Consider the following 17,335-nt stretch of genomic DNA (forward strand, 5'->3'; position numbering starts at 1 on the left):
AGGTCCCACTGCATTAAGAGTAGTAAATACATGATTATAAACTTTTATTTTAAATTTTGTACTTCTGCTTTACTAGACTATTACAAGTGCCATACAATTAGCAATTCCTAAGAATTTCAGTTGCAACGATTAATCATATTCATGAATACTATCTGAAGTTAAAGACAAGCAATTAAAAATAATCAGTGATAGACGACAATCACTTAGAGATTACTGAAATGACAGTCACTATTTTCAGAGTTTTAATTGTATTGGCTTGCTCAATCCTATCAACAATTTTCTGATATTGGTTGTAGTCAAAATTTCCTTTGTGGGACTGCCAGCCCACAAATAATGACACCAATACTTATTATTAATTATGAAAGTTTGGCCTTTAGTTTAGACTTGTTCCCAACTAGCTTTTATAATTCAAATTAACCTGCTTCTATTAATGTACGTTCTGTCTTGTGGCTTTTATCTTCCTCCCACCCTTTTTGTTTTCTTTTTCGAGACAGGATTTCTCTGTTGCTTTGGAGCCTGTCCTGGAACTAGCTCTTGTAAACCAGACTGGCCTCAAACTCACAGAAATCCGCCCGCCTCTGCCTCCCAGTTGCTGGGATTAAAGGTGTGTGCCACTGCCCAGAGTCTCTCTCTCCCATTCTGTACATCTGACTTGTTCCACATCTTGGTGGCATCTTTTGGCCTCTCTTCCCAGAGTTCCTGTCTCTCCCTGGAAATCCCATCTATTCTTTCCTGACTAGCTATTGGCCATTCAGCTCTTTAGTAAACCAATCAGAAGGTGTCTTAGGCAGAGACACCTCTTCACACAGTGTAAACAAATATTGCAGTAGTTAGTACGCAATACAAGAAACAGAAACAAGAAAATTCCCAAAAGAAATCCAGCGAACATGCATGTGGCAACATTTAGTCTTACTCAAAGCTCACAATGCTAAGAAGTTAGTTAGAATCTTTTAAATAACCAACGCCAACGGTGATATAATACTAATGTTGGACAAGAAGATTTCACTTGCTTTTTCAAAAAAGCATATATTAACAAATTAACAAAGAATAATTCTACAACTGTGCACATCAAGTACTGTGATGATGACCATGCTTAAGATACTGTTTCAGATCCATGATTCTTCACCACCATGAAGACATCAGCTGTTAAAATTTCTATTCAAGGAGTGCACCCAGGCAGGTAGGAGGTCCCCTCCTTCCTTCATTAGCCTGCTTGCAGCAAGGTAGGCCCTTTGTCAGCGAGCTGCTTGGCCTGCAAGGAGACCTGACAGTCGGCCAGAGGATCCATCATTCATTGGGGTGAGTGAGGAGTTAGTGCCTGAACCACAGAATCGGCCAGGAGAGGGACCACTGGACCACTGACATTCCCCAACTCCCCCTCCCCCCCACCCCACCCGCAACAACCTTCCCTGCTCTTCCTGCAGGGGCTATTTCTCCCTGGATACCGCCCTCTCTCTTCCTGTCCCTTCCCAGCTTGCACCCAGAATCCCTCCCCTCCTCCCCCCCCCCCTCATCCTCCCGTCTTTGGGGCCACAAAATCCCACAGCTCAGCCTGTTTGGGCGCTGGGGACCTGGAATTGAATGCACCCAGGCCGGTGGGAGGTCCCCTCCTTCATTAGCCTGCCTGCAGCAAGGTAGGCCCTTTGTCAGTGAGCTGCTTGGCCTGCAAGGAGACCTGACAGTCTGCCAGAGGATCCATCATTCATTGGGGTGAGTGAATTGAATTCATTGGGGTGAATTGAACTTCTAAAAGAAGTCCCAAAGGGGACTATTCAGTGGAAGAAATGGGCAGGCGCCAATGCAAGAATTCCTCTAACAATTTGAAAAAACAACATGAAAGCACCAGAACCCAGCGAACTTATAACAGGAGGACTTGAACACACTAATCAAGAAGAAGTAGAAAAAATTGACCTTTATGAAAAGTATAGAGTCCCTTAAACAGGAGGTGAAAAACTCCCTTAAGGAAATGGACGAGAAGAAATAACAAAAGTTGAAGAATTGAGTAAATCCGTAAAGATATCCTAGGAAACCCAAGAAAAACAATCAACAGATAATGAAACAGTGCAGACTTGAAAACTGAAAATGGAGCAAGGAAGAAAACACAACCACGAGGGCCAGCTGATATGGAAAATCTATGTAAACTAACAGAGGACTACAGAAACAAGCATAACCAACAGAATACAAGAGATATGAAGAAAGAATCTCAGATTCTGAAGATACCTTAGAGAAAATAAATGCACTGATCAAAGAAACAGCAATCCAACAAATTCTCATCACAAACATTCAGGAAATCTGGGACACAATAAAAAGACCAAACCTAAGAATAATAGGCGTAGAAGAAGGAGAAGAAATACAGCTCAATGGTTCCAGAAAATATATTTAATAAAATTATGAAGAAAACTTCCCAACCTAAAGAAAGATATTCCTATTAAGGTTCAAGAAGCTTACAGAACACCAATAGACTGGATCAAAAAAAAAATCCCTCGCCATATTTAATCAAACACCAAAACATACAGAATAAAGAAAGAATATTAAGAGCTGCAAAAGGAAAAAGGTCAAGTAACATATAAAGGTAAACCTATCAGACTAACACCTGACTTCTCTATGGAACCATGAAAGCCAGAAGGTCCTGGATAGATGTTTTGCAGAAACTAAGAGACCATGGATGCAAGCCCAGATTACTGTAACCCAGCCAAGCTTTCATTCACTATAAATGGAGAAATCAAAATATTCAGGATAAACAAATTTAAACAACTACATAGCCACAATCCAGCCTTACAGAAAGTAATAGAAGGAAATTCACAAACAAAGGAGTCCAGCATTGCCCAAAATAACTCAGACATCTAGCGACCTTCACCAGCACATCTCAAAGAAAGGAAACACACAACTCTCTACTACCAATAAAAAATGACAACCGGAGTTAAAATCCACTGGTCATTAATATCACTTAATATCAATGGACTCATTCACCTATAAAAAAGGCACAGGCTAAGAGATTGGATACGAAAACAGGATCCAACATTCTGCTGTTTACAAGAAACACACCTCAACCACAAAGACCGACATTCTACTCAGAGTAAAGGGTGGGAAAAGGTTTTATCAAGCAAATGGACCTAAGAAACAAGCGGGTGTGGCCATACTAATTTCTAACAAAGTTGACTTCAAACTAAAATCAATCAGAAGAGATGGAAAGGGACACTTTATACACATTACAGGAAAATCTATCAGAATGAAGTCTCAATCCTGAATATCTATGCCCCCTAATACAAAAGCACCCACTTATATAAAAAACATTACTAGAACTCAAGCAGCCATCAAACCAAACACACTGATAGTGGGAGATTCAACCCACTCCTCTTTCTACCAATGGACAGGTCAATTCGACAGAACCTAACAGAGAATTAAGAGACTTAATAGAGGTAATGAACCAAATGGACTTAACAGACATCTATAGAACATTCCACCCAAACAGGAAAGAATATACCTTCTTCTCTGCGGCTCATGGAACCTTTCGAACATCTGACCACATACTTGGTAACAAAGCAAACTTCCACAGTTACAAAAAACAATTAGTAAACCACCTGCATCTTATAGGATCACCATGGATTAAAATTAGAATTCAACAACAATGCTACCACCCCAGAAAGCCTACAAACTCATGGAAACTGAACAGTCAACTACTGATCACACATGGGTCAAGGAGAAATAAAGAAAGAAATTAAAGTCTTTCTTGAATTTAATGAAAATAAAGACACAACATACTCAAACTTATGGGACACTATGAAAGCAGTGCTAAGAGGAAAATTCATAGCACTAAGTGCCCACTTAAAAAAAAATCGGAGAAAGCACACATTGGAGACTAACAGCACACCTGAAAGCTTTAGAAAAGAAAGAAGCAGACTCACCTAGGAGGAGTAGAAAGACTGGAAATTATCAAACTGAGGGCAGAAATCAACCAAATAGAAACACAGAAAACAATCACAAAGAATCAATGAAACAAAAAGCTGGTTCTTGGAGAAAATCAACAGATTGACAAACCCCTAGCCAAACTAATCAAACGGCAGAGAGAGAACAACAAATTAATAAGATCAGAAATGAAAAAGGGGACATAACCACAGACACAGAGGAAAGTCAGAGAATCATTAGATCTTACTACAAAAGCCTGCATACCACAAAATTGGAAATGTAAAAGAAATGGACACTTTTTTGTAAGTACATATACCAAAGTTAAACCAGGACCAGGTAAATGCTCTAAATAGTCCTGTTAGTCCGTGAAGAAAAAGAATTAGAACTATTTATCAGAAACCTCCCTACCAAAAGAACCCAGGACCTGATGGGTTCAATGCAAGAAATTCTACCAGAACTTCCACGAAGACCTAATACCTATACTCCTTAAGGTATTTCATAATATAGAAACAGAACAGTCATTGCCAAATTCCTTTTATGAAGCTAAATTACCCTGATACCTAAACCACACAAAGACCTCAACCAAGAAAGAGAATTACAGGCCAATTCACTCATGAACATCGATGCAAAAATTCTCAATAAAATACTGGCAAACAGAATCCAAGAACACTAGAAAACTTATCCACTATGATCAAGTAGGCTTCATCCCAGAGATGCAGGGTTGGTTCAACATACGAAAATCTATCAATGTTAATCTATCATATAAATAAACTGAAGGGATAAAAACCATATGATCATCTCATTAGATGCAAGAAAAGCATTTGACAAAATTCAGCCACCCTTATGATAAAGGTCTTGGAGAGATTAGGGATACAGGGTTATTCTAAATATAATAAAGGTCTTTACAGCAAGCCGACAGCTAACATCAAATTAAATGGAGAGAAACTCAAGGCCATCCACTAAATCAGGAACGCGACAAGGCTGTCCACTCTCTCCTTATCTCTTCAATATAGTGCTTGAAGTTCTAGCAATAGCAATAAGACAAAACAAGGGGATCAAGGGGATTCGAATTGGAAAGGAAGAAGTTAAACTTTCGCTATTTGCAGATGATATGATAGTGTACATAAGCTACCCAAAAAACTCCTCCAAAGAACTCCTACAGCTGAAAAACTCCTTTAGTATCGTGGCAGGATACAAGATCAACTCCAAAAAATCAGTCGCCCTCCTATATACAAAGGATAAGGAAGCAGAGAAAGAAATCAGAGAAGTGTCACCTTTCACGATAGCCACAAATAGCATAAAATATCTTGGGGTAACTCTAGCCAAGGAAGTGAAAGACCTATTTGACAAGAACTTTAAGTCTTTGAAGAAAGAAATTGAAGAGGATACCAGAAAATGGAAGGATCTCCCTTGCTCTTGGATTGGGAGGATCAACATAGTAAAAATGGCAATACTACCAAAGGTAATCTATAGATTTAATGCAATCCCCTTAAAGATCCCATCAAAATTCTTCACAGATCTTGAGAGGACAATAACCAACTTTATATGGAAACCCAGGATAGCCAAAACAATCTTATACAATAAAGGAACTTCTGGAGGCATTACCATCCCTGACTTCAAACTCTATTACAGAGCTACAGTATTGAAAACAGCTTGTATTGGCATAAAAATAGAGAAGTCGACCAATGGAATCGAATAGAAGACCCAGATCTTAACCCACAACCTATGAACACCTGATTTTTATAAAGGAGCTAAAAGCACACAATGGAAGAAAGAAAGCATCTTCAACAAATGGTGCTGGCATAACTGGATGTCAACCTGTAGAAGAATGAAAGTAGATCCGTGTCTATCACCATGCACAAAACTAAAGTCCAAATGGACTAAAGACTCAATATCAATCGTGAACACACTGAACTGTTAGAGAGAAAGTGGGAAGTACTCTACAACATTTGGGCACAGGAGACCGCTTCCTACGTATAGCCCCCAGCAGCACAGACATTAAGGGCAACATTGAATAAATGGGACCTCCTGAAGCTGAGCAGCTTCTGTAAAGCAAAGGACACTGTCACTAAGACACAAAGGCAGCCTATTGACTGGGGAAAAGATCTTCACCACCCCGCAACTGACAAAGGTCTGATCTCCAAAATATATAAGGAATTCAAGAGACTAGACTTTAAAATACTAATGAACCCAATTAAAAAATGGGGCACTGAACTGAACAGAGAATTCTCAATAGAAGAAGTTCGAATGGCCAAAAAGACACTTAAGGGCATGCTCGACCTCCTTAGCAATCAGGGAAATGCAAATCAAAACAACTTTGAGATACCATCTTACACCTGTCAGAATGGCTAAAATCAAAAACACCAATGATAGCCTTTGCTGGAGAGGATGTGGAGTAAGGGGTACACTCATCCATTGCTGGTGGGAATGCAAACTTGTGCAACCTGCTTTGGAAAGCAGTGTGGAGGTTTCTCAGGAAATTTGGGATCAACCTACCCCAGGACCCAGTAATCCCACTCTTGGGAATTTACCCAAGAGATGCCCAATCATATTACAAAAGCATCTGTTCAACTATGTTTATAGCAGCATTATTTGTAATAGCCAGAACCTGGAAACAACCTAGATGCCCTTCAGTGGAAGAATGGATGAAGAAACTGTGGAATATATACATATTAGAGTACTACTCGGTGGTAAAAAACAATGACATCTTGAATTTTGCATGCAAATGGATGGAAATAGAAAACACCATCCTGAGTGAGGTAACCCAGGCCCAAAAAGATGAACATGGGATGTACTCATTCATAATTGGTTTCTAGCCATAAATAAAGGACATCGAGCCTATTAATTCGTAAAAAATCCTAGAGAAGCTATATAAGAAGGTGAACCCTAAGAAAAACATATAGTTATCCTCCTGGATACTGGAAGTAGACAAGATTGCCGGACAAAAAATGGGAACATGGGGGTGGGGTGGGATGGGGGGAGGGGGGATGGGAAGAGAAAAGTGTGAAGTGGAGGATGGGAAGAGCTTGGGGGAATAGGATGGTTGGGATATAGGAAGGGTGGATATGGGAACAAGGAATTATATATCTTAATTAAGGGAGCCATTCTAGGGTTGGCAGAGACTTGACTCTAGAGGGGTTCCCAGGTGTCCAGGTAGACGCCCCCAGCTAGGTCCTTGGGCAGCTGAGGAGAGGGTGCCAGAAATGTCCAGATCCTATTGCCATACTCATGAATATCTTGCATATCACCATAGAACCTTCACCTGGCATTGGATGGAGAAAATGACAGAGCCCCACATAGAGCACCGGACTGAGCTCCCAAGGTCCTGATGAGGAGCAAAAGGAGGGAGATCATGAGCAAGGAAGTCAGGACCGTGAGGAGTGCGTTTACCCATTGAGACGGTGGGACAGAGCTAACGGGAGACCACCAAGTCCAGTTGGAATGGGACTGATGGAACAGGGGACCAAACCGGACTCTCTGAATGTGGCTGACAGTGGAGGAGGACTGAGAAACCAAGGACAACGGCAATGAACATGAACCCTACAGCATGGACGGGCTCACTGTGAGCCTTGTCAGTTTGATTGCTCACCTTCCTGGACTTCGGGGGAGCTGGGAGGACCTTGGACTTAACATAGTGAAGGGAACCCTGATGGCTCTCTGTCTTGGAGAGGGGTGGATTGGGGGTATGGGTGGAAGGGAAGGGAGGTAAGGGGGAGGAGGAGGGGGAGGAGATGGAAAATCTGTAATAAAAAAAATGAGAAAAAAAAGAAAAAAAATTTCTATTCAACCTTGAATAAGAACTGTATTTCATAAAGCTCCATTTCCTCTAGATTAGGACTGTGCTTTCCAATCTATAAAGAGGCACTAGTTAGTATTTGAAAGCTGAAGCATTTAGTGCAATGCCTCAGAGTCCTGGAAATACATCAGGCACTAAGTCTAAGTATATTACTATCAAGATAAAGAAATACTGAAACTATATCTGATTATATTTAAATGTCTTTACAACCCTGTTTAAAAAATAGATTCAGAACTAATTCCACTAAGTTTAGAATTGAATATCTTTTTTTTTTTTTTTTTTTTTTTTTTTTTTTTTTTTTGAGATAGGGGTTTCTCTGTAGTTTTGGAGCCTGTCCTGGAACTAGCTCTAGGTAGACCAGGCTGGCCTCAAACTCACAAAGATCCATCTGCCTCTGCCTCCCGAGTGCTGGGATTAAAGGTGTGCACCCACCAACCGCCGGCATTGAATATTCTTTTATGCACATATAGAGACTCAGTTGGGTATGGTAGTGCACACCTATAACCCTAGCAATGGGAGGCCAAGGCATGAGGAGTTGAGGCCAGTTTGAGCTACAAACAAAACAAACAAGAAAGTAAAACAAATTTAAAATAAAAGCCCACAAATTAAGTTTGTGGAAAATGCTAAGATGTAGGAAAAAAAAGGAAGACAAAGAATAACTCATGTTTAAAGTATTATTCTAATCCCCTTTTATAATGATCAAAGAATTAAAGACTCACTTATTTTATATAATACTATATGAATTTGTGCTAACCCAGTATGACACACAAGCAAATGTTTAAAACAAATTATTTTATGTATTTTTAAATACTTTTATACTACAATTCTGAGACCTTAGGAAGCTCACGTCCGAAATGCTGCTCCTGGAAACACACCCCCCTGGAATCTGGCGATTTCAATCAATTTATCAAGTCTCTCAATTAACTTTCCAGTCTAGGTATGCTATTATTATTGATAAGTTCTTAATCGTTATAAAAGCTACTTTAAAACAATGAGACTTAAACTTTGGGAAGGATACTAGGAAAATCTGAAATCCAGTTAATTCTTCTGATTGATAGCATTTTAAAGAAAAAAACCACGTTCCTATGAGCTTTCATTAGAATGGGAAGCTATTTAAGAACAAATGACATTTTTTGAATAAAATATAGATTCCATTCTACAAAAGCTTGTGGATTTGTCCTTTAAATTGAAACTTGTGCAACAGCTATTAAATGTCCATGTAACCAACTGTCTGTTCATGGTTTCTAATGTTTACCTGCCTCAGTGATAAAAATGAGTTTTAGAAAAAATATAGGTGAAGTTATCACAATTTAAGTGTTGATGACAGCACATGCTGTTAAACAGAAACACAAAAAAAGCACATGCTCACTTGAAATTAAGGAAAACACTGTTTTTCCTGATGTTTAAGTATGCCTGTTCTTCAAAATGGTACTCTTCTGGGGAATGCAAAACTGTACCAAGGTATAAAGACTGCACACGTTCAATTATAACTTCTTATGCAGCACGGGTGTGCTTCTCAAATGGCTGCTGTGCACTAAACAGACACGTTTTGATGTAACTTCCTCCTTTCTGTGCAGTCATCGTCCCACTGTCTTCCCTACTGTCTTTCTTGCAATATCAATACTGACTGAGAAGATAACTAAGATAATTGTTCTAGGATTTAGTGAAATAAATACGCTCATATTAAAAGAAATTGTTTCACAATACATGCATGCTAGTAAAGAACATTAAACAAGACAGGGATCTGACTTAAATGCTGGTGGGTTGAACTTACCCTTGCCAGAGAAGTTCATCATTAGCAAGGTCTTGCCAAACACATGAGGCTAAGCAGAGGTCAGTTGCATTTAGGTAGGACAAGATGGTGAAGCTTAGCTCAGGAGGCAGCATTTCCAAGTTAATGAACCCTTCCTGCTCTTTGGACTTCCTTGCTTTCAGAAGATGATATATATCGATGCCTCCTTGGGCTTGTTTCCGTTGGCTGGACTGAGAAATGTTGCTTGAAGTCCCTCTCCTGCTCTGCTCTCTGCTGAGGTAGCCTGGCTCACTGTAGGCTTCCTGTTGGAGATGCTGGTTTCTGGCCACTCTCCAGAGTCCTTGACCCATCTGCAAGCCTGAGAGAAGGCCAGAAGGTAATGAGGATGACATGGAAAGTTAAACCATCTTTCCTACTGGTCTAACAAATCTGACAGCACACTTGTTTACCAGAATTATAATTTCTCACTAAAGCCGATGAAAGCTGCAGGGTATTATTAAAAAAAAAAGAGTTGGGGTGTTGGGGTAAAGCATTTGGAAGAGAAGTTTAACTACCTGGTCTGCTCATTACCTCTCTCAGCTTGTTTGCTAAAGATTTTTAAGATCCACAGGTGACATAATCATTTTTTCATGTGGTAGGAGTTAAGTTGCTGATGTCCTGAAGACACTTAAAATTATATTTATGTGAACTTGTGGGCCAGCATTAAACCCAGCTCTGAGCAGAGCACAGGACTTCAGTTAAACGGCCTCCAGACACTGCTTTTTATCACAACTCAGGCTCAGCTAAGCTAGTCCCTTTTAACCAGACTCCCAGATGCACACCAGCTGTGACGAAGGCTTTCCGTTTAATCCCTGCCATCTACACTTAGGCTGGAGACTGTAATAAACTGTAACATAGGCCCTGAAGTCTAATTCAAAAACCTTATAAATTAGACACCTAGAACTCAGGGATAAATTTCTCAGCAATAACCAACTACTTGGTTTCACTGGTGCCTACAAATGAAGTTGTAATTTAGAATAACTTTCAGTTCTTCTCCAAACAGCCCTGAGGATTTGTCCAAGGCACCTGGGAAAAGGTGTAAGGTGTGTTCCAGTCTCCCCACCATGTCACCTGGACTCACCAGACACGGGTATTTAGAAAATGACAGGCTTAAATTTATTTGACACTGCTTTCAAAGCAAGCAGTTTTTCCAAAGCAAATAAGCTTACTATGAAAAACTAAATCAGAAAGAGCACTGAATACAAATAATTACTTTCACGAATCCCTTCTCAGAAAAAAAAAAATCTTGTCTCAATACTCATTCAAAAAATTGTAGAAAAAAGATACAGATTTTCACATAAGTCAGTAAAATAACTTTCATGGTATGATCTGAACCTTAGATGGACACAAAAAAAGAAAACAAGCCATTAGACACACAAAATACAAAACAACCCATTAGACACACAAAAATACAAAACAACCCATTAGACACACAAAACAAACCACTAGTTAGCAAAATGGAAACGTCCTAGAAACAACTTCAGTTTCCAGAAGAATTTCAAAAATACTGAGAGTATTATTTTCTTACTTAAAAGAAGTTACATGAATATTTACTAAGTATTTGGTTATTATTGGGACAAAGCTACTATATGGGGTTACTTATGGATCAAAATAGAAAAAAAAATGGTTCAGGGCAAGTTTAATTCTTATCCCTTACCTTGATGTTCTTAGGAGTCCACCTATAAAGGGTGCATACATATGCATATATATACATATATATACATACATACACATTCCACCGTGTGTGTGTGTGTGTGTGTGTGTGTGTGTGCGTGCGCACGCGGTGGTCACAAAGAGAAGGAATATAGTAATGATTTTCAAATGTGGGAAATTCTGTTTTTGTACATAAAGAATAAACCTTTCCTGTCCTAAAACACAAAACTAAATAATATTAAGTTGGAGGCCTCATCCTAGCTCCTGGCATCTATCTTTGGAAGCCCCCTCCCCTGAGAGTTGCCTCAGTCCAAACTCCACCTCCCCAGGGAGGGTCAAGGAAGCCCTCCAAACCTTGACCCCCTCCCCAGGGAGGATCAAGACCACTTCCACAGGCTATTTAAACTGCCCCCCAGAAAATAAACACATGGTCTTCCCTCTTCCTCCCCGGTGGTTGTGTCGGCTTGCTGTCCCCCTCACCTCGTTTTTCCCAAGGCCACCCGAGAGCACAGACATCCAATTAAACCTAGATATCTTTTAATTTGTCTGATTTGGGCTGATTGGATTGGGATTATTTTTTCCAATGGAGAGGCTTGTTGGTAAGAGGTATTCCTAACATTTATCAGTTTAGCTAGCCTCAAATTTTAAAAATTAAATTCATGGGACTGAAGAGATGACTTGGTGGTTAATAGCACTGAATGTTCTCCTAGAGGACTGAGGTTCAATACTCAGCAGCCACATGTGAGTTCATAATAATCCGTTTCTCCAGTCCCAGGGGATCTCCAACACCCTCTTCTAGTCTCTGCAGGCACTACACATAGAGTGCACACACATACATTCAGAGAAACACTCAGACACACAAAATCAAAATATTAAGACAAACCACAATCTCAACTTCATATGGAAAAACAAAAAACTCAGGATAGTCAAAACAATGATGTAAAATAAAGGAACTTTTAGAGGCATCACCATCTTTGACTTCAAACTCTACTATAGAGCTATAGTAACATAATAAAAGCAGCTTGGTATTGGCATAAAAACAGACAGGTGGACCAAAGGAATCGAATCGAAGACTATGGTATAAACCCGCACACCTTTGAACACCTGATTCATAGGTGTTCATAGCAGCTACAACTATAAAGTAAAAAAAAAGCATCTTTAACAAATGGTGCTGGAATAACTGGATGTGAATATGTTGAAAAATGCAAATAGATCCATATCTATCCCCATGCACAAAACTCAAGTCCAAATGAATCAAAGACCTCAACATAAAACTAACCACACTGAACCTCATGGAAGAGAAATTGGGAAGTAGCCTTAAATGCATGGGCACAGGAGACCACTTTCTAAGTGTAACTCCAGTAGCACAGACACTGAAAGCAACAATAAATAAATGGGACCTTCTGAAACTGAGAAGCTTCTGTAAAGCAAAGGACATGGTCAACAAGACAAAATGGCAGTCTACAGAATGAGAATAGATCTTCACCAACCCCACATCTGACAGAGGACTGATCTCCAAGTTATACAAAGAACTAAAGAAACTAGACATCAAAAGACCAAATAATCCAATAAAAAATGAAGTACAGAACTAAACAGAGCACTCTCAACAGAGGAATATCAAATGGCTGAAAGATACTTAAGGAGATACTCAATATCCTTAGCCATCAGGGAAATGCAAATCAAAACAACTCTGAGATTCTATTTACACCTGTGAGAATGGCCAAGATAAAAACTCTGATGATAGCTTATGCTGGAGAGGGTGTGGATCATGGGGAACACTACTCCATTGCTGGTGGGAGTGCAATCTTATACAGCTACTTTGGAAATCAGTATGGCGGTTTCTCAGAAAATTAGGAATCAATCTACCTCAAGACCCAGAAATATCACTCTTGGGCATATACCCAAAGGATGCACACTCACATCACAAGGGCATTTGCTCCCCTATGTTCATGTCGGCATTATTCATAATAGCCATAACCTGAAAACAATGCAGATGCCCCTCACCTGAAGAATGCATAAGGAAAATGTGGTACAATTACACTACTCATCAGAAAAAAAAAAACAAAAAAAACCAAAAAAACAAAAACCAGTGACATCTTGAAATTTGAAGGCAATGGATGGAACTAGAAAAAACCATCCTGAGTGAGGTAACCCAGACCCAGAAAGACAAATATAATATGTATTCACTCATAAGTAGATGATAGACATAAAGCAAAGGACAATCAGGCTACAGGCCACAACCCCAGAGAACCTAGGTAACAAAGACGACCTTAATAGAGATATACATGAATCTGCCTAGGAAGGGGAAAAAAGACAAGATCTCCTGAGTAAATTGAGAGCTTGAGTAGGAGGGAGGGTAGAAGGGGAGGGGAGAGGATGGAAAGGGAATGCGAAAAACGTATAGCACATTCCTATCCAAACAATTAAAATAAGAAGGAGGGGGGGGGCAATAGTTCAGCTGCTAAGAGCACTCACTGACAGCACTGGCACAGGCCCTGAATGTGGATTCTGGTACCCATTTACAACTGCCTAGACCAGTCTCTGCCCTGCATGAGCACCACGTTTTCCTTCATAGGCACTAACGCTTGTGAGGAAATGAGAACGTGGGCACATTTGGAAGATAGTGCGGTAGTTTTTTTTTTTTTTTTTTTTTGCAAAATTAAATATACTTTGAATCTATAATCAAGACTCATATTTCTTGTTATTTACTTACATAGGTTAGAAGCATCTGTCCCAACAAAACCCCCCTTCATGAATGTCTGTAACAGTTTTATTCTTAATTGCCCAAATTTAAAACAAAAAGATATACTTCAGCAGGGAGTGCATACACAATGGCACATCCATACAACGAAATACTACTCAGCATAAATAGTTTAAACACTAAAACACAATGCTAAAACAGATATAAAACTTGTCACTTGTGACAGTTACTTGGTCAAAACAATTCAGATGAACACTGAGATCACCTAATATGCCAAAAATTCTAATTGAAAAACAATTTTTTTATATTTGCAAAAATGAATTTTGCTATAAACATTAATTTTTGTGATGAAGTTAGTGTTGGTTATTTATCTTTACTAAGTAAAATAGATAATTCTATCTTTTTTCTTTTTTTTTCTTTTTATTAAAAATTTCCGCCTCCTCCCCGCCTCCCATTTACCCCCCTCCCCCTTCCGCTCCCCCTCCCTCTCCTGTCCAGAGAGCAGTAAGGGTTCCCTGCCCTGTGGGAAGTCCAAATTCCTCCCCCCTCCATCCAGGTCCAGGAAGGTGAGCATCCAAGCAGGCCAGGCCCCCCCCAAAGCCAATATGCGTAGTAGGATCCAAATCCAGTGTCATTGTCCTTGGCTTCTCAGCAGCCCTCATTGTCTGCCATATTCAGGGAGTCCGGTTTTATCTCATGCTTTTTCAGTCCCAGTCCAGCTGGGCTTGGTAAGCTCCGAATAGATCAGCCCCACCATCTCAGTGGATGGGAACACTCCTCGCAGTCCAGACTTCCTTGCTCATGTTCTCCCACCTTCTGCTCCTCATTTGGACCTTGGGAGCTCAGGAGAGGGAGTGGGAAAAGGTTAGATCCTATAGCCATACTGATGATTATCTTGCATATCACCATAGAACCTTCATCTGGCGATGGATGGAGATAGACACAGAGCCCCACATTGGAGCACCGGACTGAGCTCCCAAGGTCCTGACGAGGAGCAGAAGGAGGGAGAACATGAGAAAGAAAGTCAGGACCGTGAGGGAACCTTCATCTGGCGATGGATGTAGATAGAGACAGAGCCACACATTGGTGCACCAGACTGAGATAATTCTATCTTTAAAATATTCTTGTAAGAGTATACTAATTTACATGTAAATAGAAGTTATTCTCACTATGCATGGTAGTGATTTCTATAAAGTTGTTATAAACACTGGAATAGTGAAGACAGAACCACAGACTGTGGAAAAAATGGAAGGTTAAGTTTCTTCAATAACCAAATGAGTAAATGAACATGATGAAAGAATTTGTTTTCCTAAATTATGCAAACACAACCCCTGATCTATCAAGTACTTACTTACTCCTTACACTATCAAGTAATGGTATGTGTGTCCCAGAGATATTGTATACATGTTTGTTTTAAGAGCAAAATAATTCATACTTGATTTGAAACACATGCACGTATGTCATAGTGGACAGTAAATTCTGAAGTCTTACCTTCATGGATGCTAAGTTACCTTGAACAGTCACTGGAAACATGTTACAGGGACTGAACAATAGCTGGTTTTATTAATTTAATCATAAGATTTTTTATTTTGATTTGTTTATTAATATTTCTTACATTTCAATTTTCTGTTTCTAAATTTCTATGCTGTTACAGCAGAGTAGCTCAGCTGACATTAATAAAAACAAGATTTAAGATGGATTTGAAAACAAAAAAACTTTTGAAAACTACTTATAATTCATAAGCTTAATTAGCTAAAGCTCCATTTAAAAATAAATAGCACATGAAATGGCTTAGCCAGCAAAGGCATTTGCTGTAAAGACTAACAACCCATGCTGGGTCCCCAGGACCCACATAGTAGAAGAGAAACAATTCCCATAAATTGTCCTCTCGTCTTCAGATATGTGTAGTGGCAAAGGTACACCCACACACATACTGACATACTCATACAAATGCAAACATATATAAATAACACAAAGTAAAAAATATTTACAATAGAGAAAGAGTCACGCTCCTTTGGAGACATGGCCACTGGTAGGTGGCTCAAGCCCCAGGGGGTGGCACACTCATGTGCATATGGGCAGCACTAACTAGATTTAAGAGGGTTTTTTCTTCCCTTTTTTTAATATTAAGGAGAACATGAAGTTGTGTGTATGGGGGTGACAGGAGCTACAGAGAGCTGAAAGGAAGTCATGGTGGTTGGCTATGACAAAAAACATTGGATAAATGTATGAAAAATGTAAAGAATTATTTAAAATGGAAGAAGAGTAGTTTAGAATATTGCAGAGAGGGAACCAGAGACTTAGATGTCCTAAAGAGGTCACAGAAGGTGGAGGACTTGAACAACCACAGGAAAAAGAAGGGAACAACTCAGGGGGAGATATGAAATGAAAACAAGGGGTGAACATCTCTGGATCACTGCTTCTTTACTTGCACAATAAGGATAAAAAAAGATTCTTCTTTTAGGTCTGGAGACATAATTCAGCAGTTAAGAGCACATACTGGTCTTGCAAAGAATCTGAGTTAACTCAGCAGCCACTGTGGGTAGCTCACACATGCCTGTAACTCCAGATTGGTGGGATCTGATATTCTGGCTATGTGAGTGCCTGAACACACATCCACAAAACAGACATACAGACATACAGCACATACACAGAATTAAATTATGTCCTTTCATGAATAAATGGTTACCAATAAACCACCCTAAAGTAAAGACCATCAGTCATATTGGGATCCATACATCTTAAGTCAACATTTTATTTCCTCAACAATCTAATGTTTGGTCATTAAAGTACTACTAAAACACATACACAACAGTCTAAAAAAATTTTTAATCAGCAACTCTTCAGCAAAGCTAGCAGTTTTCTAGGTGTATTTGTGTGTTTGGTTTTACAGTATGTGTGCATGTGCACAGGGAGGCCTGAAGTCTTCCATTGCTCTCCATCTTTGGTTACTGATACAGAAACAGAAGCTCATGGACTTGGAGCAATACTGATTGATCAAGGGGCTTCAGGGGTCAGCCCCCACTTAGGCTTTGCTCATGACTGCTAAGGATCCAAACTCCAGTCTTCATGCTTGTATAACTGAGCAAGTCCCCAGCCTAAAGTTAACAATTATAACTGATTTTAACAGACATTTCTCCTCCACATGTTGCATGTTCTGGGAGCCGCCTACAGCATTTCTGGAATATGGAGTTAGTGAAAAAGGTTCATCTTTCTCTCTGCTTTCACATTTCCAGGCCACTTGATATTTCCTTAAAAGCTTGAAATAAATATTGTTTTGTTATTGAGATTTGGTCTCTCTGTGTAGTTCTGGCTGTGTTAGAATTCAACGGGTAGATCAGACTGGCCTGGAACCCAGAGATCCATCTGCCTCTGCCTCCTGAGTGCTGGAGTTAAAGGCATGTGCTAACATGCTTGGTCTATCAAGAATTCTTTTTTTTTGTTTTTTAATACAACAAAGTTTTATAAAAAAAAAAGAAATTTACCA

General features: G+C 39.6%; 1 protein-coding gene across 2 annotated transcripts in view; it reads right to left on the minus strand.

Moving 5' to 3' along the window:
- The window catches only part of Fbxo8 (F-box protein 8), a 58,312-nt gene that overhangs the window by 26,141 nt on the left and 14,836 nt on the right, over positions 1-17,335 (minus strand). For both annotated transcript variants that reach the window (XM_038325283.2, XM_038325281.2), the window contains exon 2: positions 9,477-9,813. In XM_038325283.2, coding sequence (XP_038181211.1) covers positions 9,477-9,805 — 329 coding nt within the window. In that variant the 5' untranslated portion in view covers positions 9,806-9,813. The remainder of the gene's footprint in view (positions 1-9,476; positions 9,814-17,335) is intronic.

Source organism: Arvicola amphibius, chromosome 4, assembly GCF_903992535.2.
Source record: "Arvicola amphibius chromosome 4, mArvAmp1.2, whole genome shotgun sequence".
NCBI classification, from domain to species: domain Eukaryota; kingdom Metazoa; phylum Chordata; class Mammalia; order Rodentia; family Cricetidae; genus Arvicola; species Arvicola amphibius.